At 40.1% G+C, this 26,735-nt stretch overlaps 1 protein-coding gene across 1 annotated transcript in view; it reads right to left on the reverse strand.

Annotated features, from left to right (window-relative positions):
- The window catches only part of LOC128664476 (stimulated by retinoic acid gene 6 protein-like), a 130,182-nt gene extending 105,086 nt beyond the window's left edge, over positions 1 to 25,096 (reverse strand). Inside the window, exons 1-2 of the mRNA XM_053719301.1 lie at positions 24,684 to 25,096; positions 21,363 to 22,320 (exon numbers count right to left, since the gene is read on the reverse strand). Of these exons, the coding sequence (XP_053575276.1) occupies positions 21,363 to 22,320; positions 24,684 to 25,096 (1,371 nt within the window). The remainder of the gene's footprint in view (positions 1 to 21,362; positions 22,321 to 24,683) is intronic.
- Between the last annotated feature and the right edge of the window lie 1,639 nt (positions 25,097 to 26,735).

Here is a 26,735-nt window from a genome sequence, read left to right on the forward strand (position 1 = left end):
TGGGGGGGCTTTTTTATTTTGATAGGGCTATTAGATTAGGTGTAATTGTTTTTTATTTTTGATACTGTGGTTTTTTATTTTTTGTAACTTAGTTTTTTTTTGTAATTTAGTAATTTTTTAATAGTAGATTAAATAATTTGAGTAGGGTTAGGTTTTTTTTATTTTTTTTACAAACTTTTTTTTATGGAGGTTTTTGACTTGAACAGTAAACAGCATACATCATATGTCTACAAATAATAAAAGTTGCTGAAATGAGCTATCCAGTTATGATGAGTGGAATATATGTACTTTTTATCTGATAACCAATATCCCTGCGACTCTAGCAAAAGATATAGTGTAATTAAGATAATAAAGTCTATTACGTAACTTTTAACTTTAACACTCATAAGAAAAAAAATAGCTAGCATACAGATATTTTCAGCCTTAGCTATATAACAAGACATAATAATAGAGAACCTCATTTTATATAGAATTGTGTAATCTCATACGTAAAACCTGGGCCTTTGTATACCCTAGAGTATAAGGGGAATAACATGGGATAAGGAAGGGTCTTAATCAATATATATCATCACTCTTAGGCCGCGTATCAGGATCATATGATAAATGTGAGTTAGAAAAATAAGAGAAAGAAAAAGGGGAACAGCGGACGAGAGCCGCTCATGTAAGAAAGATTAGTGACAGCCAGAATCTATGTGATATTCAAGTATTGATGGAAGAGTTTAGGGAGTATTGATACAAGAGAAGGTCTAGTTATGGAGATACATTATCTGAAAAGGGTTGTGGTATAAAATAGAAGGGTAGTGTATGATGATTTAACAAGGAGAAGTATAGTGAGTTTATGCAATCTGGCCCCTATAAGTCTGCTGTGAATTCACCCATCTCCAACTAGATACACTGCAGTTAAATGGGCACAGTTAAGGGTTCTAGTATCAGCAATTCTAATGACCTGTGCATTGCTATGAGTGAATTCTTGTGACTGGAGCATAAAAGATGGGCGGGTTAGGTTTTTAAATATGTAATATAGTTAATTTAATTGTTAATTTAATGTAATTTTAGTATAAAAGTTAGGGTAGGTTAATTAATAATTTAATATAATTTTATTATAATAGTTAGGGTAGGTTAATTAATTAATAGTTTAATATAATTTATTTTAATTCTAAAGATAAGTTTTAATTTATTATAAGATAGGGATGAGGTCATTTTTAATGTAAAGTTAGCGGGTTGTTAGGTTTAGGGGTTAATAGCGTAATTTAGTTTATGGCGATGTGGGGGACTGGCAGTTTAGGGGTTAATAGGTTTAGTTAATGGTAGTGATTGAAAACCAGGTACGCTGGGCTGGAATAGTGGCGAGCGTACCTGTTAGAAATTTGATAACTTGCAAAAGTTGTCAGATAGTGCCGAATTTGTATTCGGAACATCTGTATAACGTAATCATTGATCTGTGTCGGATTGAGCCGGCGGATTGTATGTTATGTCACAAATCTCAAATTTTGCCGGTCTGTAGGGTTTGAAAACTAGGTCGAATCAAGATCGCCACAATTACGCTGTGGAATTCCGGCGTATTTGCAGTTGACGGCTTGTAAATAGGCCTCTTTATCTCAATCACAGTTTGAAGATGATTATAAACTGTGATATTTTCTCCATACTATAGTTACACTATTCACTCAGCATAATCCTTACATTTCACAGCGTGAAGATAAATATTAAAAGGACATGAAACCCAAAATTTTTCTTTCATGATTCAGATATAAGGCATAGATTTATCATACCCCGGGCGTACATGTTTCGCTTTAGCGAATCATGAATGCCCTGCATCGCTAAATTTCGACAGCATGTCGGTATTTAACATTGCACAAGCAGTTCTGGTGAACTGCTTGTGCAATGCCGCCCCCTGCAGATTGGCTGCTAGCAAGGGGTGTCAATAAACCTGATCGTATGAGATCGGGCGGATTGCTGTCCACAGCCTCAGAGGCGGTGGACGAGTTAAGGAGCAGCGGTCTTAAGACTGCTGCTTCTTAACCCCTGAAGGCTCGCACAGAAACAGCTGTATTCAGGGTCATTAGGCCCTTAATAAATCGGCCCCATATAATACAATTTTATACAACTTTTGAATTCACTTCTAGTATCTAGTTTGCTTTGTTCTCTTGATACCCTTTGTTGGAAAGGACACTTAGGTAGACTTGGGAACTGGGAGCTAGCTGCTGATTGGTGGCTGCACATTTATGCCTTTTGTCATTCGTTTACAGATGTGTTCAGCTAGCTGCCAGCATTGTATTGCTGCTCCTTCAATAAAGGATTTCCCAAATTCAGTTATAGTAACTGAACAAAAAAGCGATACTATATAAGCACTCACGTTAGACCCATGAAGGTGTAATATATCATGTATGAGTGTACATCATTAGTGAATTAAAACGAAAAAATATTAAAAAAAAACAGGTAAGGTTAAAACTAAAATGCTGGCAATGAATCAGCCAATATCACTCCTATAATTCAAATGATATATCGACAGTAATAAAAGCCCTTGCAATGAGGAAATGATATTCGATAAATGTAGAACAGCAAAAAGTAAAAATGTTTGCATTTCTTGCTTAGAAATACCAACACACTAATATGAAGTATACTAATTTAAATGCATGGCTTTTATTGTTGCAATAACTCTAAATACTAATAGTCAAGTCCAAAATAAACTTTCATGATTTAAATAGGGCATATAATTTTAAACAACTTTTTTCAAATATTTTTATTAAACAATTTTGATAATATACATTCACATTTGTGACATTCTAATACACAGTTGCATTAAGATGTAACATTCAATCGTGTCTCAAATATGGCAATCAAAACAAAAAGCAGAATCAAAAAAGAAAAAATAACTGAAAAGTTTACACCGTTTCAAATGTGTCACTCATCAATTCTATAGCTTTCAGGTATACTCCTATTTTAACAAGCTGGTTTAATTATTCCACTGACAAATGGCGGAGAATATGGTATATTTAGTAGAGTTTTCCGACTCTTAGAAGTTGTCAGATAAGTAGTCTTCCCACATTGTTTTAACCTCTACATAGGCATCTTTACGTTTAGTCTTATTATAGTGGAATTCTTCTAAATGTATTGTTTTATTGCACTGGTCTATCCACTGTGCTAGATTAGATTAGGGATAGTAGCTGTTTTCCAGTTTGGCAAGTATTTAGCTTTTTGGGGGTCAAATTGAACAACCATGTGAGCGGACTGTTGGTAACTGATGGGCCAATAATTTTTTTTGTTTCTTCAATAATTTTTATACAAAATTGACCTATTTCAGAGCATTGCCACCATATATGTGACATAGGACCTATTTGGCTGGGGCATCTCCAAAATTTATCACTCTTACTTTTAAATAGCTTCTGGCATCTCTCAGGGGTTAAGTACCACCTATGCATTCATTTGAAATTAATTTCTAGCAATCTGCTAGAGACTGTGGATTTAGTAATATTTTGAAATATTAAACTCATGTCCATAGGTGAGATAATGATGTCAAGTTCACGCTCCCATCTTTCGATATAATAAGGAGTCTGCCCTGGCATTTGAGTCTGCAGTATAGAACATATTAGTGACAAAGAATGTTTAATTGGTTGGGGGTTACTGCACAAGGATTTAAACTGTGTCAGGGGTCTCATAATGTTTCTCCTATCTGGGTTTCTGTGAATGTAAGAGTGGCATTGATGTAGTTTGAACCAGTCTTGTAAAAAGTCAAGTCCCTTCTCTTTCAGTTCCTCTTTCATGTACCATCTTTGCTCATTACCTAAGTGGTATGCTAATAATGCTCTATGTGATTTCCTGGCTAAATATTCTATGGTGGTTGCTCCTGGAGGGAATTCAGTTGTCTATGAGAGGGGTTAGTGGGGAGTGCCTACTTGACAGTAACGAGGAATGTGATATCAGTCTGTCCCAAACAGTATAAGTTTCTTGTGTTATAGAGGTGTATCCTGATTGGTTTAGTTTGTTAATTTTGGGTCCCCAGCACAAGGCCCCAAGATGTGATTTGCCTGCTATGTCATGCTCCAAGTTTACCCAAGCTTTCTTATCATAGTTAGTGAACCAATCTAGTATTCTTTGTAAAAAGATGGCCTGCAGGTATTTATTCAAGTCGGGGACACCAAGGCCCCCTTTATTAATTGGGAGGCACATAATGTGTCTGTTAATTCTTGCTGGTTTTTTATTCCATATATATTAGAAGATTTGGTTCTGTAGAGTAGTAAGAAAACTATTTGGGAGAGGTATTGGAAGGGTCTGCAAAACGTATACATTTTTTGGGAGTATATTCATTTTAAATGCATTAATCCTCCCTAACCATGAGATGTTGCGAGAACGCCAGGAGGACATTTCTGCAATCAGTGTCTTTTGCGGGGTTTTAAAGTTAGTCTCAAATATTACAACTTTCCAATTTACTTTTATCACTAATTTTGCTTTGTCCTCTTGGTATTCTTAGTTGAAAGCTAAACCTAAGTAGGCTCATATGCTAATTTCTTAGACCTTGAAGACTGCCTCTAATCTGAAAGCATTTTGACAGTTTTCACCACTAGAGGGCGTTAGTTCATGTGTGTCATATAGATAACATTTAGCTCATGCACGTGAAGTTACCTAGGAGTCAGCACTGATTGGCTAAAATGCAAGTCTTTCAAAAGAACTAAAATAAGGGGGCAGTCTGCAGAGGCTTAGATACAAGGTAATCACAGAGGTAAAAAGTGTATTATTATAACTGTGTTGGTGATGCAAAACTGGGGAATGGGTAATAAAGAGATTATCTATCTTTTTAAACAAAACAAATCTGGTGTTGACTGTCCCTATATTAAGTATCAAGTTCTGTTATGCCTTGTTGTACATTACTGCAACTTGGAGATATATATATGATAGTTCAATTAATAAAGTTACACTTTCATGGGTCTAACATGAGTGGGAAATACTAGTAATTGATACATAGCACCACTTAACCACTGGCAATATTCTAGAAGGCCAAAACTATATTTGAATGGTATTAGACCCTTGTAACTAACAAGTAGTGCCATTAAACCATCTTTCTTAAATTGAACCTTCAATAAAGGATATCAAGAGAATAAAGCAAAATTGATAATGATAATACATGGGAAAGTTGCATACTCTATTTGAATCATCAAAGAAAAGTTTTGGGTTTCACATTCCTTTAAGGGCTAGATTATGAGTGGAGCTAACTCCGCTGGAAGTAGGCTTTTTGCACGCGTCGGGTACCGCGTATATTACAAGTTGAAAGTAAAACGTTTTCTGTTGCGGGCTAACCTAATTGTGACCGCATTGAAATATCCCCCATAGAAGTCAATAGAGCACAAAAATGGGGGGATAAAACAAACACCCTACATGCGGGCAAACACAGTCACATTTTCTCAAGTGCCTTAACCAGACATGAATAATGACAATTTCACATTCCAATGTTCTTCACAAAGCTGAATATGTTATATTTATACTTAAATACATATTTCCATATATATATACCGCAAGCTCGCGATAGCAATGTAATGGCTGGTTAATTATTGCTCTCCGGCAAACTGGCAAATTTGCCCATTTGCGGGAGCCCAATAATTAAGTGCGCCACTTGTAATCTAGCCCTTAGTGTTTCTTTGACAGATATGATAAACCAATATACTTTATTTGTTATACCTTTTGGATTCTGTAAAGGTTTGAAATGTTATATCTAGTTCTATTTTAATTATTCTGTTTATTTTATACTGTATATCATTCAGTATTCTTTTTAATTTTTAATAACAGCAAAGGGGCAAGACACTTGGGGGGGTAGTTATCAAGCCGTCAACCTCAAATACGCTGGAATTCCGCAGCGTATTTGTGGCGAGGCTGATTCGCCTTAGTTATCAAAGGCTACAGACCAGCAAAAGTAGAATTTTGTGACGTAAACTTCGATCCGCCGGACTCCGTCCGACACAGATCGATTCTTACGTCACTCCAGATGTTCCGCACACAAGTACGGCACAATCTGACTACTTTTGCTAGTTATCAAAAAACTAGCAGGTACGCTCGGCACTTTTACGGCCCAGCGTACCTGGTTTTCAAACCGCCACCCTGGAGGCGGCGGATCCCATAGGAATCAATGGGAGTCTGACCATAGCGAAAGTACAAGTTCACTGCTGACAGACATCCCATTGATTTCTATGGGAGCTGTCTACACCTAACACCCTAACATGTACCCCGAGTCTAAACACCACTAATCTGCCCCCCCTACACTGCCGCAACTAAATAAATGTATTACCCCCTAAACCGCCGCTCCCGGAGCCCACCGCAAGCTACTCTATACCTATTAACCCCTAAACCGCCGCTCCCTGACCCTGCCGCAACTATAATAAGTGTATTAACCCCTAAACCGCCGCTCCCTGACCCTGCCGCAACCTATATTAAATTTATTAACCCCTATCCTGCCCCCCCTACACCGTCGCCACCTATAATAAATTTATTAACCCCTATCCTGCCCCCCACTACACCGCCGCCACTGTAATAAAATTATTAACCCCTAAACCTAAGTCTAACACTAACCCTAACACCCCCCTAACTTAAATATTAATTAAATAAATCTAAATCATATTTCTATTATTAACTAAGTTAATCCTATTTAAAACTAAATACTTACTATAAAATAAACCCTAATATAGCTACAATATAAATAATAATTATATTGTAGCTATGTTAGGATTTATTTTTATTTTACAGGCACCTTTCAATTTATTTTAACTAGGTACAATAGCTATTAAATAGTTATTAACTATTTAATAGCTTACCTATCTAAAATAAAGAGAAATTTACCTGTAAAATAAAAACTAACCTAAGTTACAATTACACCTAACACTACACTACACTTAAATAAATTATTCCTATTTAAAACGAAATACTTACCTGTAAAATAAACCCTAAGATAGCTACAATATAATTAATAATTACATTGTAGCTATCTTAGGATTTATATTTATTTTACAGGTAACTTTGTATTTATTTTAGCTAGTTAGAATAGTTATTAAATAGTTATTAACTATTTAATAACTACCTAGCTAAAAGAAATACAAAATTACCTGTAAAATAAATCCTAACCTAAGTTACAATTAAACCTAACACTACCCTATCATTAAATAAATTAAATAAACTACCTACAAATAACTACAATTAAATACAATTACATAAACTAACTAAAGTACAAAAAATAAAAAAAGCTAAGTTACAAAAAATAAAAAAAATAAGTTACAAACATTTAAAAAAATATTACAACAATTTTAAGCTACTTACACCTAATCTAAGCCCCCTAATAAAATAACAAACCCCCCAAAATAAAAAAATGCCCTACCCAATTCTACATTAAAAAAGTTCAAAGCTCTTTTACCTTACCAGCCCTTAAAAGGGCCTTTTGTGGGGGCATGCCCCAAAGAGTTCAGCTCTTTTGCCTGTAAAAGAAAAATACAACCCCCCCCAACATTAAAACCCATCACCCACATACCCCTAATCTAACCCAAACCCCCCTTAAAATAACCTAACACTAATCCCCTGAAGATCATCCTACCTTTAGTTGTCTTCACTCAGCAGAGCCACCGATGGAACTGAAGAGGACATCCGGACCGGCAGAAGTGATCATCCAAGGGGCGCTGAAGAAATCTTCCATCCGATGAAGTGATCCTCCAAGCGGCGCTGAAGAAATCTTCCATCCGGGCGAGGTCATCTTCCAAGAGGCGCTGAAGAAGTCTTCTATCTGGGCGAGGTCATCTTCGAAGCCGGGTCTTGAATCTTCATCCCGCCGACGCGGAACATCCTTCTTTCCCGACGGACTACCGATGAATGAAGGCTCCTTTAAGGGACGTCATCCAAGATGGCGTCCCTTCAATTCCGATTGGCTGATAGGATTCTATCAGCCAATCGGAATTAAGGTAGGAAAAATCTGATTGGCTGATGGAATCAGCCAATCAGATTCAAGTTCAATCCGATTGGCTGATCCAATCATCCAATCAGATTGAGCTCGCATTCTATTGGCTGATCGGAACAGCCAATAGAATGCAAGCTCAATCTGATTGGCTGATTGAATAAGCCAATCGGATTGAACTTGAATCTGATTGGCTGATTCCATCAGCCAATCAGATTTTTCCTACCTTAATTCCGATTGGCTGATAGAATCCTATCAGCCAATCGGAATTGAAGGGACGCCATCTTGGATGACATCCCTTAAAGGAGCCTTCATTCGTCGGTAGTCCATCGGGAAAGAAGGATGTTCCGCGTCGGCGGGATGAAGATTCAAGACCCGGCTTCGAAGATGACATCGCCCGGATAGAAGACTTCTTCAGCGCCTCTTGGAAGATGACCTCGCCCGGATGGAAGATTTCTTCAGCGCCGCTTGGAGGATCACTTCATCAGATGGAAGATTTCTTCAGCGCCCCTTGGATGATCACTTCTGCCGGTCCGGATGTCCTCTTCAGTTCCATCGGTGGCTCGGCTGAGTGAAGACAACTAAAGGTAGGATGATCTTCAGGGGATTAGTGTTAGGTTATTTTAAGGGGGGTTTGGGTTAGATTAGGGGTATGTGGGTGGTGGGTTTTAATGTTGGGGGGGGTTGTATTTTTCTTTTACAGGCAAAAGAGCTGAACTCTTTGGGGCATGCCCCCACAAAAGGCCCTTTTAAGGGCTGGTAAGGTAAAAGAGCTTTGAACTTTTTTAATGTAGAATAGGGTAGGGCATTTTTTTTATTTTGGGGGGGTTTGTTATTTTATTAGGGGGCTTAGATTAGGTGTAAGTAGCTTAAAATTGTTGTAATATTTTTTTAAATGTTTGTAACTTATTTTTTTTATTTTTTGTAACTTAGCTTTTTTTATTTTTTGTACTTTAGTTAGTTTATGTAATTGTATTTAATTGTAGTTATTTGTAGGTAGTTTATTTAATTTATTTAATGATAGTGTAGTGTTAGGTTTAATTGTAACTTAGGTTAGGATTTATTTTACAGGTAATTTTGTATTTCTTTTAGCTAGGTAGTTATTAAATAGTTAATAACTATTTAATAACTATTCTAACTAGCTAAAATAAATACAAAGTTACCTGTAAAATAAATATAAATCCTAAGATAGCTACAATGTAATTATTATTTATATTGTAGCTATATTAGGGTTTATTTTACAGGTAAGTATTTAGTTTTAAATAGGAATAATTTATTAAAGTATAGTGTAGGGTTAGGTGTAATTGTAACTTAGGTTAGTTTTTATTTTACAGGTAAATTTCTCTTTATTTTAGCTAGATAAGCTATTAAATAGTTAATAACTATTTAATAGCTATTGTACCTAGTTAAAATAAATTGAAAGGTGCCTGTAAAATAAAAATAAATCCTAACATAGCTACAATATAATTATTATTTATATTGTAGCTATATTAGGGTTTATTTTATAGGTAAGTATTTAGTTTTAAATAGGATTAACTTAGTTAATAATAGAAATATGATTTAGATTTATTTAATTAATATTTAAGTTAGGGGGGTGTTAGGGTTAGTGTTAGACTTAGGTTTAGGGGTTAATAATTTTATTACAGTGGCGGCGGTGTAGTGGGGGGCAGGATAGGGGTTAATAAATTTATTATAGGTGGCAACGGTGTAGGGGGGGCAGGATAGGGGTTAATAAATTTAATATAGGTTGCGGCGGGTTCAGGGAGCGGCGGTTTAGGGGTTAAACTATTTATTTATTTGCGGCGAGGTGCGGGATCAGCAGGATAGGGGTTAATAACTTTATTATAGAGGGCGACGGTATAGGGGGGGCAGGATAGGGGTTACTAGGTATAATGTAGGTGGCAGCGGTGTCCGGGAGCGGCGGTTTAGGGGTTAATACATTTATAAGACTTGCGGCGGGGTCTAGGAGCGGCGGTTTAGGGGTTAATACATTGATAAGACTTGCGGCAGGGTCTAGGAGCGGCGGTTTAGGGGTTAGTAACTTTATTTAGTTGCGGGGGTCTCCGGGGGCGCCGGTATAGGGGGTAGAACAGTGTAGTTTAGTGTGAGTGCTTAGTGACAGGCTAGCAAGAAAGCTGTCAAACAGCCGAAGAGCAACGAGATCGGATGAGTGATAACTCTCACAGTCCGCTGCTCATCGCCCCGCGGCTTTTTGACAGCTTTATTTGATAACTTAGGCGTATTTTTTCAGGTCCGCGGCGGCGAAGGTAGGCGAGCTTAGGCGGGCGTATTGGGCCGGCGAAGGCAGGAAAGTTGACACGTTGATAACTACCCCCCTTGGTCATGCAGTTTGGGTCGATGGGGGTTGCAAAAAGGGGGAGACCATGTGCAGGTCATGAGATACTTGAAAAATTTTTGCATTGGGGACACAAAATTTAGAGATTTAATCCCTGGAATATTTACATAGACACTTTTTAAAGCAAATTGTTTAAAACACCAGACCTAACTCCCCCAAGATCCTCCTTTGTAGTCTAGAGAAGGCTTTTGGATCTAGTATAAGGATACTCCCACATAACCTTTGAATGGCATATAATGGGCCACACCCTAGTTAATTGGGCATAAAATTGGGAAACAACAGTAACGCTCTTCTATTTTACTGTGGCTGAAAGATGGCTGATCTTCGACAAAGAGACAAAACACACATTAGAGAATTTGGCTAAGTACTCTCTTTTTATATTTTATTCTTATATTTAGTTATTGGTGTTGCTATTATAGCTAGGGTTGTCCTGTAGAAATTAAACTGAAATGCTGTAAATACATGTGTGCATATAAATATATATTTTTATTTATATTATCCTAACTTATATAATTTGATAACTAATAAAGTTGTTGCAACAAATGGATGGACCTTTCAGTGTTTTACTATAGAGTAATCACTTAGTTGTAATAGTTTAGTGGTTTCACCATAGAATTATATTTAGCTAGATTAATTTTAAAAATACATCAGATTTAAATAACAAAGACGGTACCTATGAATTATATGAGCAGCAGATTTGCCAGGGCTATTGAAGCTAATAATGGGTTAATTGGTTCAGGGACATTGTATCTTTTGAGGGGCCAATGTTAGTAGCACTATAACACCAGCATACATATTAACTCTTTAACATTTAACACTAGAGCGTAATTATTGGTGAGTGATATAGCAGTGAAGGAACAACCACCCCTTCTTGATCTAATGAAGTTCACCAAGTAAAGCTGGTAATTATGGTATTGATAATATGTTAAAGGTGTCTAAATATTTTCAAGGTTTTTATAGATGTTAAGATATTTAGTACGTTTGGTTATAGTCATAAATAATTAAGTACACATGTTGACTGATCTCATATTTAATTTAACATAAATGTTATATTTGTACAAATCGTGGCCATTTTTGGTTGTCAATTTTTTTTTTACTTTTATAATAGACTTACCGCAGGTATCAATAAAAGATGAACAAAAAGGTCCATATTCACAGATTTTTTGCAAACATCTGCATGAGAGACACCTGTCACATTTGTGATCGTGAATCTTTTAGAAGACAAAAAAACATATGGTAAAAGTACATTCTTCTTGGTGCACAGGATAACAACAGCGTGATGTCTTTCTAAAAATAACAGGCTCTCTTCTTTTGGCCTCTAAAATGACATTAATATGATGGAAGATACGGTTGTAAGGCTGTAATCTGTACTATACAGTTTAACTGAGGAGCCAACTTTGTAGGTCTACAGAATGAGAGTTACAGATATTTCTAAAATTAATAGGGATAGACTGGTTGCCTAGACAACCACACATGGAAATAAATAAAATGTTGTTAAAAACAAATCCCATATAAACTCCACTTCACTGCTTTATGCATATACGTGTTTCAATCAATCTACCCATGTTTTTAATGTATTTGTGTGTGTCCTTTGTGTTAGTTTTGGATAAAAGCTTAAGTTTCTATTAAATTTTACTAGAGTTCAGCAGTAAATTCAACAAATGTGTCATAATAAAATATAGTCCAAAACTTTAAAATGATGATCAAAAACTCATCGACATGGAGAGAAATCACACAAACTCTTTGGGAGCTGTTTATTTCAATATGTGTGTCTCTCTTTCACATACAGAACTCTATCTAGCTGGATAAACAGTTCACAAACTAAAATTAGCATTTTTAACATTTTTTGAGAGGCCTCACAGTACTGACGAGACAGCTTAGAAAATCTCACCAGAGCGGAGAACTTTAGATCACCAAGCTCTTATGGAGGTAAATAGAAAAATGTTGAATTGATTAAAAATCTCTAGTTCAAATGGCTAATTAAAAACAAACAATAGAGGATCACTCCAAGTAAACTTAGCTTTTTATATATGCAAGTTAAAAACAACAGGAGTATTCGATAGATGATATAGGAAACACAAGTCCCACCACATTACTTAATACAGCTAATTTATTAATTCTTTAGCAACTAATTTATTAATTCTTTAGTAAGACATATGTCACAAATCTAGACATACACACAGACCTAATATACTATATATATATATATATATATATATATATATATATATATATATATATATACACACAGTATATAGTCATGATCAAAAATATTAGCACCCCTGCACTTCGGCCAGAAAATTGTTGCAATTACAAATTTTTGGCATTCTCATGTTTATTTCTTTTTTTTGTATTGGTATGACTCAAAAAGTGGAGAAAAAAAAATCTGACACATTCCATGCAAAACTCCAAACATGGATTGGACAAAATTATTGCAATTTGTAATTAAACTCACCTGTATCAATTAACAGGTGCTGACAATAAAGAAATCACTCCGGCAACCAGTTAAAATGGTGAAAAATGGACTCAACCTTTCTGTTGTGTGTCTCTCTGTGCCACACTGAGGATGGAGAAGAGAAAGAGCAGCAAATAATTGTCTGAGGATTTGAGAACAAAAATTGTGGAAAATCATGGACAAACTCAAGGTTACAAGTCCATCTTCAGAGATCTTAATGTTCCTGTGTCCACTGTGCGCAATATTGTCAAGAAGTTTACATCTCATGGCACTGTAGCTAATCTCCCTGGAAGTGGATGAAAAAGAAAAATTGATCAAAGATTGCAACAAAGGATTGTTTGAATGGTGGATAAAGAACCTTGATCAACTTCCAGACAAATGTAATGCTGACCTTCAGGCACAAGTTACAAATGTGTCAGCTCGCGCTATACATCGCCATCTGAATGAAAAGGGTAGGACCCATTGCTTACACAGAAACATAAAAAAGCCAGATTGGAGTTTGCCAAAACTTACCTGAGGAAGCCAAAATCCTTTTGATAGAATGTGCTGTGGACAAAAGAAACAAAATCAAAGCTTTTTGGTAAAGCCCATCATTTTACTGTTTTCAGAAAAAGAAATGAGGCTTTTAAAGAAAAGAATACAGTCGCTACAGTCAAACATGGTGGAGGTTCACTGATGTTTTGGGATTGCTTTGCTGCTTCAGCCACTGGATTGTCTTGACTGTGTGCATGGTATTATGAAATCTGAAGACTACCAAAGAATTATGTGGTGCAATTAGGGCCCAGTTTCAGAAAGTTGGGTCTCCGTCAGATGTCATGAGTCTTACAGCAGGACAATGACCCAAAGCACACGTCAAAAAGCACCCAGAAATGGTTTAAGACAAGGCGCTAGAGAGTACTGAACTGGCCAGCAATGAGTCCAGATATTAATCCCATAGAGCACCTGTGGAGAGATCTCAAAACAGCAGTTGGGAAAAAGGAACCCTTCTAATCTGAGAGACATGGAGCAGTTGCTAAGAGAAGAGTGGTCCAAAATTCCAGTAGAGAGGTGTAAGAAACTCATTGATGGTTACAGGAAGCAATTGATTTCAGTTATTTATTCCAAGGAGTGTGCTACCAAATATTAAATGGAGGATGCCAATAATTTTGTCCAGTCTATTTTTAGAGTTTTGCGTGGAATGTGTCAGATTTGGCTTTTTTTCTCCACATTTTTGTGTCATACCAATACAAACAAAAGAAATAGGTATGAGAATGCCTAAACATTTGTAATTGCAACAATTCTCTGGGCGAAGTGGTGCAGTATCTGACAGAAATGCAGGGGTGCCAATATTATATATATATATATATATATATATATATATACAGGGAGTGCAGAATTATTAGGCAAATGAGTATTTTGACCACATCATCCTCTTTATGCATGTTGTCTTACTCCAAGCTGTATAGGCTCGAAAGCCTACTACCAATTAAGCATATTAGGTGATGTGCATCTCTGTAATGAGAAGGGGTGTGGTCTAATGACATCAACAACCTATATCAGGTGTGCATAATTATTAGGCAACTTCCTTTCCTTTGGCAAAATGGGTCAAAAGAAGGACTTAAAAAAATAGTAAGATATCTTGCAGAGGGATGCAGCACTCTTAAAATTGCAAAGCTTCTGAAGCGTGATCATCGAACAATCAAGCGTTTCATTCAAAATAGGGTCGCAAGAAGCGTGTGGAAAAACCAAGGCGCAAAATAACTGCCCATGAACTGAGAAAAGTCAAGCGTGCAGCTGCCAAGATGCCACTTGCCACCAGTTTGGCCATATTTCAGAGCTGCAACATCACTGGAGTGCCCAAAAGCACAAGGTGTGCAATACTCAGAGACATGGCCAAGGTAAGAAAGGCTGAAAGACGACCACCACTGAACAAGACACACAAGCTGAAACATCAAGACTGGGCCAAGAAATTTCTCAAGACTGATTTTTCTAAGGTTTTATGGACTGATGAAATGAGAGTGAGTCTTGATGGGCCAGATGGATGGGCCCGTGGCTGGATTGGTAAAGGGCAGAGAGCTCCAGTCCGACTCAGACGCCAGCAAGGTGGAGGTGGAGTACTGGTTTGGGCTGGTATCATCAAAGATGAGCTTGTGGGGCCTTTTCGGGTTGAGGATGGAGTCAAGCTCAACTCCCAGTCCTACTGCCAGTTTCTGGAAGACACCTTCTTCAAGCGGTGGTACAGGAAAAAGTCTGCATCCTTCAAGAAAAACATGATTTTCATGCAGGACAATGCTCCATCACACGCGTCCAAGTACTCCACAGCGTGGCTGGCAAGAAAGGGTATAAAAGAAGAAAATCTAATGACATGGCCTCCTTGTTCACCTGATCTGAACCCCATTGAGAACCTGTGGTCCATCATCAAATGTGAGATTTACAAGGAGGGAAAACAGTACACCTCTCTGAACAGTGTCTGGGAGGCTGTGGTTGCTGCTGCACGCAATGTTGATGGTGAACAGATCAAAACACTGACAGAATCCATGGATGGCAGGCTTTTGAGTGTCCTTGCAAAGAAAGGTGGCTATATTGGTCACTGATTTGTTTTTGTTTTGTTTTTGAATGTCAGAAATGTATATTTGTGAATGTTGAGATGTTATATTGGTTTCACTGGTAAAAATAAATAATTGAAATGGGTATATATTTGTTTTTTGTTAAGTTGCCTAATAATTATGCACAGTAATAGTCACCTGCACACACAGATATCCCCCTAAAATAGCTATAACTAAAAACAAACTAAAAACTACTTCCAAAACTATTCAGCTTTGATATTAATGAGTTTTTTGGGTTCATTGAGAACATGGTTGTTGTTCAATAATAAAATTAATCCTCAAAAATACAACTTGCCTAATAATTCTGCACTCCCTGTATGTATGTGTATATATATATATATATATATATATATATATATATATATATATATATATATATATATAACATTTGAAATATAGAATACCAGTATAGTGATTATTAGGTTGCAAAATAAAAGCTAAAGTTCTCATTATTCTTCAATACCTAATTTGTATCATCTCCTACAGTACAATTCAATCAGTAAAACATAAACACTAAAATACATTTTTACATACAAAATATAAGGATTTGTGTGTACAGTTACCAAGAGAATTATCTCAAGTGATTTGATTCTGTGTCAGAAACACAGAACTTTGTATAGTGATGGGAATAACGTATTTGTTGATGGTAAACACTTCTGCTTTAGAGGCCTGCACTAATATAGCAAAAACAAAGACGAATTACATCCTTTAATAACACATCAATATATAACATCTACAGATAATTTACTTTATGTCTTTTGTGTTTAAGATGGAATGCATTCCCGGTGTGGGAATCCTTTATACATTATTTTGCAAAGTTTTCTAGTACAAACAGCTTCTAAAAGCCATAAAGGCAAAGTAAATAATGGTCACACAGGCCTTGTAGATTGTGAAATTCTGGTAATACAGGCTTTGTTTGCTTATTGGAGGGTGGCCAGCAAAGAGCATTCAGTACACAACTACCTCAATATCACGCCAGAAATCACTGTTCCCTGCATAAAATACCAGATGCATTTGTAGAATAAAGATTTACCACTTGTGCCCAAATGCAGCTCAGCCACCAAAGTTTATTATTGTTATGATAATTGTAATCAGACAATACCTATTTTAATGCTAAGAAAGATATCACATTGCAGTAAAATAGACCACAGGACTAAATTATACAAAACCCAAAGAGCCTTCCATGCTTTTTTGACCTGAAAGCACTCTTGTAAACTGTCTCTGCAAAGTTGCTCGGCCTTATCTTAATAAAGCTGATCGGGTTGTTGAGGTGTCTAGATACTGTATATTGCTCAGACACTATGGGCTCTATTTAACAAGCTCCGTAAGGAGCTTGATGGCCCCTGTTTCTGGCGAGTCTTCAGACTCGCCAGAAACAGCAGTTATGAAGCAGCGGTCACAAAGACCGCTGCTCCATAACTATGGTGACCATATTGCCGCTTTAAAAAGGGACACATATGAAAAATACATATGTCAGGGTTCTTATACAAAACCTTTATTTAAACAGCCCTGAAAACAGCCCTGACATATGTATTTTTCATATGTGTCCCTTTTTAAAGCAGCAATATGGTCACCCTATCCATAACCTGTCAGCCTGCTCTGAGCTGGCGGACAGACATCGCCGGAAATCAACCCGATCGTGTACGATCAGGTTGATTGACACCCCCCTGCTGGCGGTCTATTGGCCGTGAGTCTGCAGGGCGCAGCGTTGCACCAGCAGCTCTTGTGAGCTGCTGGTGCAATGCTGAATACGGCAAGCTTATTGCTCGCCGTATTCAGCGAGGTCTGTCGGACCTGATCCGCACTGTCGGATCAGGTCCGACAGACCTTGATAAATATGGGCCTATGCATGATCAATGTTGTCAAAGTTCAATGAAATCATCAATCACAAAACTGGTGGTTTATTGGCTCTTGACACAAACATTTTGTATATTAGGAAGTAATATCCAAGATTTAAGACAAGGTTTGTAAGTCAGTTGGTAAAGATGCTTGTGACACAGCCACAACATGATCTGGGGCACGTTTATATCCCACTGAAACTCTATGCCTCTATATGTATTAAGGTTAGTTTCACATTTTCATGTTTTTCAGGAGTGTTTACAAACACAATAATATCATCTATATAATAAGTACAACCATAGGGAACACACCTCTTTAAATATTCCATTGTGTATAATAAATGTTGTGAGAGCTCTACTTTCTACACTTACAACCCCAATTCCAAAAAAGTTGGGACAGTATGGAAAATGCAAAAAAACAAACCAAAGGAGTTATTTGAAAATTCCGTTCACCCTGTACTATATTGAAAACACATTATTAATACATTATTTGGTTTTACTTTGTGAATTGAATTTATTTTTGAAAATAGACACTCATTTCAATTCTGATGACTGCAACACACTCCAAAACAATTGGTACAGTCAACTGTTTACCACTGTGTAACATCAGCTTTTCTTTTAATAACCCTTATTAAGTGTATGGGCACTGAAGACACCAGTTGGTTAAGTTTAACAAGCTAAATTTCCCCCCATTCATTCATTATGCATGTCTTTAGCTGCTCAACTGTACGGGACCTTTGTTACCCTATTTTCACCTAGATTTAGAGTTTTGCGGCCAAAGGGGTGCGTTAGCTACGCATGTTTTTTTCCCCCCGCACCTTTTAAATAACGCTGGTATTTAGAGTTGTCTGAAGGGCTGCGTTAGGCTCCAAAAAGGGAGCGTAGAGCATAATTTACCGCCACTTCAACTCTAAATACCAGCGTTGCTTACGATAGCGGCCAGCTTGAAAAACGTGCTTGTGCACGATTCCCCCATAGGAAACAATGGGGCAGTTTGAGCTGAAAAAAAACCTAACACCTGCAAAAAAGCAGCGTTCAGCTCCTAACGCAGCCCCATTGTTTTCTATGGGGAAACAATTTCTAAGTCTGCACCTAACACCCTAACATGAACCCCGAGTCTAAACAACCCTAACCTTACACTTATTAACCCCTAATCTGCCGACCCCGCTATCACTGACCCCTGCATATTATTATTATTATTAACCCCCAATCTTCCGCTCCGGACACCGCCGCAACCTACATTATCCCTATGAACCCCTAATCTGCTGCCCCTAACACCGCCGACCCCTATATTATATTTATTAACCCCTAATCTGCCCCCCCAACGTCGCCGCTACCTTACCTACACTTATTAACCCCCAATCTGCCGACCGGATCTCGCCACCACTATAATAAATTTATTAAACCGCTGCACTTCCGTCTCGCAACGCCTATAATAAATTTTATTAACCCCTAATCTGCCCTCCCTAACATCTTTGACACCTAACTTCAAGTATTAACCCCTAATCTGCTGACCGGACCTCGCCGCTACTCTAATAAATGTATTAACTAAAGCTAAGTCTAACCCTAACACTAACACCCCCCCTAAGTTAAATATAATTTAAATCTAACAAAATAAATTAAATCTTATTAAATAAATTATTCCTATTTAAAGCTAAATACTTACCTGTAAAATAAATCCTAATATAGCTACACTATAACGAATAATTATATTGTAGCTATTTTAGGATTTATATTTATTTTATAGGCAACTTTGTATTTATTTATTTATTTATTTTTTGATAGTTTCTATTTCAAATTTTTTTATTTGTTTTAACAAGTATAACACTGTCTGGGGATTCGCAGATCCCCTGCACATTATAGTACAAAGCATACCATAGAGTACTAGAATGGAATACAAACAAACAAAAAGGAATAAACCATTAGAAAGGATACATCTGAATCATTGAAATATCAGACATAGAAGTCAGTACATTGCTTGAGAAATTATCAAAAAGGGGGAGGGAGGGGGGGAATGGAAGGGAGGGATTCATCCATATAGGTGGAGAGGGAGGGGGAGGAATGAAAGGCACCTCGCCTGAGGTGGGAAATATGTGCGTTACTATACTCTGACCTGGGGGAGCCATGTGGTGTCGTGTGTTTCCGTCCAGTCGGCCCAGACCATCTCAAACAGGTCACTTTTGTCCAGACTATAAAATATATCCCTTTCCATGACCTGTAGGTAGGCCATGTTCCTAAGGATATCGGACCAGCAAGGGGGGGAAGTTTTCTTCCAGCATCTAGCAATACAGGTTTTGACTGAAGTTAGAAGGTAAACACAAAAGATCTGTTGATGTTTGGGGAGGGCGTGTAAGTTTAAATGTAGAAGTGCTGTGGCAGGGCTTTTGGGCAGTTGTATCTTGAAAGCAGATAGAGTGCGGAAACATAGACTCCACAAGTGAGACAACCTGGGGCATTCCCACCAGATGTGGAGCATGCTCCCCTGGGCCCCACATTCCCTCCAGCATTGTGGAGAGGACGTCGGGAACATCTTGGCTAATCGCACTGGGACTAGGTACCATTGAGAGATGACTTTATAGTGCGTTTCAAACATTGTCACACAATGCAAAGATTTTTTGGTCAGGGTAAGAGACCCTTGCCAGGCACCAGCCGAGATTCTAGTGTGGAGGATAGTGTCCCACTTGTTCAAATGCGGGGCCAGGTCCGGGGGCGCCGTACCCTCTAGCAGACAGTAATGTCTCGACAGAGGCTTATGGAGTCTACGCCCACCTTTCCAAGTAGATTCCCATGGAGTAAGTGGGCGCGAAGCGGAGGGGGAAAAGCCCCAGCTAGATAGGAAACTCTTAATCCTAGTAAGCTCGAAGTGGAGGTAGGGTGGGACATCTTTACCAAGGCTGTCCCTAGACAACCTGAGATAGCCATCTCCACTGTTCGCAGACCAGAGATCCGAAACTTGTGTCACCCCCATTCTAGCCCATGTGTTGGGGTGTGTCTCTGGGAGGCCTGTAAAGAGGCCAGGGATAGAGGTAATTGGGGAGGGATGCGGCGCGATCAACTTGCGGTGCCGGATCTTATCCCAAACCGCCAAACACTCTACGATTACAAGGTTGTGGATGTTCAAGGTTCTACGACTGTGGACCGGGGTCCAGATTAAATCTTTTAGATAGATATCAAAGGGCAGTGAAGCTTGTTCGATATCCCTCCACCTGTCTTGAGATTGCAGGACTCCCCACTGGGAGATATGCGTGAGCATGGCTCCCTCATAATACTTTATTATGGATGGGGAGGCCAAACCCCCCAAGTGAACCGGGAACTGGAGTGTTTTATGGGCTATCCTAGGGGTTTTATTCTGCCAAATGAATTTGGTGCACTCGCTTTGGAATTGCAACAATAAGTGGGAGGGTACTCTAATTGGTAGGCACATAAATAGGTAGGTGAGCCGCGGGAGGAACGACATCTTGAGAGAGGCTATGCGGCCCATCCAAGAAATGCTCTTGTGATCCCAGGTATTTTTTAACGCTCGCAGATCTGCCAGCAGGGGTGAAAAGTTATCTTTGACCATCTGTTTCAGGTCGTTAGATATTTTAACTCCAAGGTGAGTGATACTTTTACTAGACCATTTGAAGTCGAATTGCCTCTTGAGGGCCGAGATGTAATTTTGGGGAAAACCCCACCAGTAAATTTCTGTTTTAGGGACGTTAAGTTTGTAAAAGGAAAGAGAGCCAAAGGCCTCAAGTATATCCAGGAGTTTAGGGATGGTATGGAGAGGATCTGCTGAGAACACCGTCACGTCATTAGCAAATAAGGCGATGCTATGTTTAGAGCCCGAGAGTGTGATACCCACCAAGTCTTTGTTGGTGCGTATTGTTTCTGCAAGTGGCTCGATTGCCAGGGCGAACAGAAGTGGGGAGAGAGGGCAGCCCTGCCTCGTGCCGTTACGGATGGGGAATGGAGTTGAATGGAACCCCATCCCCCTAACTGTAGCTGTGGGGTTGGAATATAGGGCTTGGATCGCTAGACGTATATCAGAGGGGAATTTGAGGACATCAAGGGTCTCCCAAAGGTAGCTCCATCTAACCCTATCAAAGGCCTTTTCGGCATCTAGAGAGATAACCGAAAAAGGCTTGTTCATTCTTGTCGATTCGCAAACTATATTAATGAGGCGCCTGGTGTTATCTGGGCCCTCCCGGTTGTGTATGAACCCTACCTGATCTGGGTTGACCAGGGTAGGCAGAAGTTTGCAAATTCGATTCGCAATAAGCTTGGAATAGATTTTTATGTCCACGTTTATAAGCGAAATAGGCCTATAGTTGGGGCAGAGAGAGGGGTCTTTGTTTGGTTTCGGGATCATAATGATCTCAGCCTCCAAAAATTCCCTTTTAAAGCTTCCTCCTTGTCTGGCAGTGTTAAAAAACCTAAGGAGTAGCGGCACTAGTTCTTGGCTGTAGGATTTGTAGAACTGTGCAGGAAATCCGTCAGGACCAGGGGCCTTAAGAGATTTAAGTCGCTGGATGACCTGCTTAACTTCCAACTGAGTGAACGGATTAGTCAGGGACTCCTGTTGTTCCGTCGATAGAGAGGGTAGGTTTAAGGAATCGAGAAATTCTCTAATCTGTTGAGTGGAGGCGGGGGCCTCGATCTCAGTACCCTCAAGATCATAGAGCTTAGAGTAGTAGTCTGAGAAGCAGTCCCCTATCTGTGAGGGGAGCTTGTGAGTCTGGTTGTTGTAAAAGATTTGGTGTATGCGAGACATACTGTTCCGCTGGCGTAGTTTATTCGCTAACAGTGTGTCTGCCCTGTTGCCTTTATAATAAAACATCTGTTTAAGTCTTGTGAGATTCTCTTGGGTACGTCGCAATTCTAGACAGCTAATATGCGAGCGCACCGCTGAGATCTGGGATGACAATGCTTCCGTGACGTTGGTTCTGTTAGCAGATTCCAGTAGTCTTAGTCTACAGTGGGCTTGGGCTAGGGAGAGTCCGGCTAATTTCCTAAGGCGGGCTTGCTTGCGGATGATATAGCCTCTGGTTACCGCCTTAATGGCTCCCCAGAGTGTGTCATCGGCAGTCTGGCCGTTGCCATTGAGTTGGATGAGATCTATAAGATCCCCTCGCAACTCCTCCCTAAAGGGGATGTCCGCTAGGATATTGCGTGGGAGAGACCATCTGTTTTTATGGGGGCAAGGGTCACTGAGTTGTAAGTCCGCAAGTACCGGATCATGGTCGGACCATGGGCATAGAGGAATATTGGATTGGACTTATTGGATTGGAGTCCAAAGTCCCGGCCGAGCAAAAAATATGATCTAACCTAGAATATGTTTTGTGTACCTGGGAGAAATGAGTGAAGTCTCTATCTGTGGTGTGTAGAGAGCGCCAGATATCATAATATCCAAACTCAGACATGATTGATTTGAATCGTGTAGAGAGAAGGGTCAGTTGGGGAGAGGGCCTAGTTGGGTTTAGCGTCTTACAGTCAAGGTCAGCATCCCAAATCATGTTATAGTCCCCTGCTATTATGACTCTGCCTTGTTTGTGCTGGTCAATCAACCTCAAAATTTTCCTGAGACAAGCAGGCTGTTGGGAGTTGGGTAGGTAAATCGAGACAAGGGTATGTGTGACATGATCTAGTTTACATACTACAATTGTGAATCTGGCCTGGGGGTCCCTAAGTACCTGGATTTCCTCATAAGCTATCCTCCTGTGAATCATGACAGCGGTCCCTCTAGCTTTCTTTGTGAATGAGGAGCACTCGATGGTCGTGTACGATCGAGAGTGGAATCTGGTGGGGGAGGCTAACAACCAGTGTGTTTCTTGTAGAAACACTACGTCAGGATTGTGGTGACGTAGCATACGGGAAAGTAAGCTCCTCTTGTAGGGAGAATTTAAGCCTCTAGAGTTGTGTGTGCATATTCGTAAGCGGGACATTCTCTACCTCCTATCCAGGAAAGTAAATGGGCAGGAGAAATATTTAGGAAACCTAGATCCTCTTCCCTGTGAGAGGTGTGGGAGGGCTGGGGGTTAAGGGAAGTGATTGGCACGTAAAAAGGAAATGTACTGACAGCACAGGTGGAAATAGTCCACCTAGTTGGAACCCTGGCGTGGGTTAACCAGTGGGGGGGGGAGCTAAGAGCGAATGTGTGAAGAGGGGAGCTGGAAAGGCCAGCCCCACTCCGAAATCTATATAAATAAGCTATGAGAAGGTAAACAAAAGTGCAAGTGAGTGAGTGTCAACCTATGCGCCCGTTAAGGGCATAACCTAAACAAAAACATCAAGTTGAACATAGAAGCCTGACAAGGAACAGTGAATGCAATAAGGTCAAAACACATAACCATAATATATAGAATAGAATGGAGACACATATGATTATATAGGTGCATATTTAAGTCAATGTAGGCCCCACTCATTATTACATCGGTGTAACCCCCGAGGGCAGGGGGGGGAAGGGGGAATGCGTTCCACCACGTCACGTCCATAGGACCCTAGGCAGAGTAAATACGGAGGCCGGGTATAAAGCGTTAAGCTGTAAAGAAAGTAGGCAGCACCTAGACCTGTCATGAGGCGGTGGAACGCAGTCCCATACATTTAGTAGCTACAATTGCCAGTACAGTACCTACCCCACTCCGTAACCTCATAGAGCAAAGGGCATTAAAGGCAGAGGTAAGCGTATTTAATCTTATCAGGCCTGTAAAATATGGTGGGCCTGTAGGTCTGTCAAGAAAGAACAGTGATCATAATTAAATTTCTAAACACATAAACCTAGCATGCATGAACCTATAGGGTATGGCCCAAGGGACCATGGGGGGACATGTGTAAGGCCAAACCATCTCAGTTCCTCTGCCCAGCTGCAAAACTCAGCTGGTGGGCAAAAGTGGGCATTCTGTAGCCTGTCAGGTTCCTGAGGTGTGGCCAAAACAAGTGCCACTTATCATGAGGGCCGAGTCTCCGATTGGATAGGATCTAGAGGCTGCAGTGTTTTCAGTCTCTTCGGTCTTTGTTCTTTCACCGACCACTCGGGGGCCGAAACTCTCAGCTTAGATTGGGTCGCGGGGGGTCCCCTGGGGTCTACTGCCATAAGGCCCCACTGACCCAGGAGGGCTGTACCCTGAGCCAGAGAGGCCACCGTGAATGGCTTGTTGTCCTTTGTGATTATTAATTTAGTAGGGTAACCCCATCTGTATTTGATGTTCTCCCTACGGAGGATCTGTGTGACCGGCTGGAAGTATCTACGATGTTGTAGAGTGTGTGCAGATTGGTCGGGCAGCAGCTGTATGTCTTTGAACTTCTCTGATATCTGCGGTTTCCTAAAGGCCGCCTGCATGAGCCTGTCTTTGAATGGAAAGCTATGAAAACAGACTATGACGTCTCTCGGTTTCTCTTGTGAGACAGTTCTAGGTCGTAAGGCTCTATGAGCTCTTTCCATGGTATTGTTAAGTCCATCTATTGGGCCCAGCAGGTCCCTAAATAGGTCTTTCAGGAAGGTTTGAAGTTCTGCAGGTTGAATGTCTTCCGGGATTCCTCTGAATCTTACGTTGTTTCTGCGGGCCCTATCCTCCACATCGGCGAGTTTAAATTCCAGTTGGCTGATCTGGTCAGGTTGGTATGGTCGGTAGCAAGATCGTCCTGTTTTCTTTCCAGGGAGTCCACTCTGTCCCCAATCTCAGAGATGTCCTTGCGGAATTCAGCATGATTGCGCTGAATTTCCTTAGTTATGGAGATGGTTTGGTTTGCTAGCATTTTTTTGAGGGTGTCCTCTGTGATCAGGTGTTGTGATCTGACCTGAGGTGTAAGGTCAGGTTGGGATCCATCCCCAAGGGATTCAGAGTCACTCTGATCCTCAAGTAGATCTTCATTCCGGTTTTTAGTTGGTTGCGTGAAGTGGTCCCGGACCGTTTTCTGTACTTGGCCTGGCGTTTTCGAGTGTCTCTTAGTGTTGTGGGGCATTTTCAAATTAGGAGAGAGTATCCTATTCTAAGCAGTTGAGACTGGAGTTTAGAAATTGCTAAGGAGACGTGTAAGCCCAACAGGTTGACAAATTGGAAAAAGGAAAATACACTTGCACATTAGTATTACATGACTGAGTGGGGCCGGACGTCCACTTATGACCTCTATCTCCACATGGCGGCGCTTATGAGCAGAACACTGCCCTACAACTCTGAGCAATTAGCTTAAGACACTGACCCACGCAGAAACAGGGGCCCAGTGGAGCCTACTGTTATTTACCTTTAGTTTATAGCGAAACACCTCAGTTAAGCCTAGACAAGGTATTCCCCCTCGGACCCAGGGAAGGGGGGTACGACCTATTGGAAGGGAAAAGGGAAAGTGGAGGTGACCAGCCTACGTGAGCAGGCCGGAAAGGGGGAGTCCGAAGGGGAGGGTTTAGCAAGAGCAAAGATGATTAACACTTAGATGGGTTTGCCAGCGTGCACTACCAGAGTCTGTGTCTCCTGTCGATCCACTCACAGGGCAAGAGGCTGAGTTTGACCACTCCCTTAACCCGCAAACAGCCTATGTGCAGCAGACAGACAGGAGAGGCTAGGGTCTGAGCAGTGTGGGTCCCCTTGTCCTGAAAAGAAGACGTACAGGTTATGTTATGGCAAAACACTTAAGTAAAATAAGACACTCCACTCTGTGCTAGGGCCACAGAGAATCATAAGCTGGCACAGCAGCACAAACAATCACAGTTCCAGATCAGTACCCTTTATTGATACAGTCAGCAGCAACCAGTAGCCTGGGCTGCCGTGTGGAAGGTAAGCCTCTTGAGAAGCTTATGAATGTCCTGGAAGAAGGTGGCACGAAAGTGGTAATTAAGGTGCCTGTAACATGTAGGTGTAAATATATCTGTGCCCTTAAACTGTTATTTGCTGGAATGGCAGATTTATGCAGTCCAATAAGAGTTAGTAAGTGTGGACGGTTGCTTGTGCTTTGCCAAGGACACAGATGCTCAAAATGTCCCATAAGCAGGGAAACAGGGTATCAGCGACAGCAACTTACAAGCAAAGGATCCAGAAGTCCAGTTCTGTTGTGGCTACCCTCCTAGGTAGGGGCCTCTCTCTAAAAGGGAAGTTAGGAATGCAGCAGAGTGGGTCTGAGACTCGGCTTGTGGCCTTGATAATGCAGCAAAAGGGAAATGCCAGGAGAGTGTCAGTTCACCTAACAGGAAGGGTAAACTAAATGAGTCAGCCTCCTAAAGCAATAGCAGTTCTGTAAGATGTACAAGAGGGTTATGGATAGGGGAGTCTGCGTGAGCACAGGAGGGTGGTTGCAGATCCGTGGCGCAGTATAACCCCCAAGCAGGTTAGAAGATGTAAGCTCCTTGCAATGACACTAAGGGGATAGGGCTGAATCTGTACCACCTGCCCAGCACTATCTGAATTCATGCAACTTGGCACTAAATGCCTATGAGGTGTTGTGCTGCGCCTTCTATAATGTTAGTGACACCCAGGCTGCCAGGGGAAACTCAAGACAGATCTTAATTAAGTTGAGGGTCTAGTGGGCCTAGTGGTGCACAATAGAGGCTTCCTCAGGGTACACCTCTCCCAGCCCCCAAAGTAACACCCTGGCTAGGGTAACAAAGTAAAGG

This window comes from Bombina bombina, chromosome 6 (genome assembly GCF_027579735.1).
Source record: "Bombina bombina isolate aBomBom1 chromosome 6, aBomBom1.pri, whole genome shotgun sequence".
Taxonomy (NCBI): domain Eukaryota; kingdom Metazoa; phylum Chordata; class Amphibia; order Anura; family Bombinatoridae; genus Bombina; species Bombina bombina.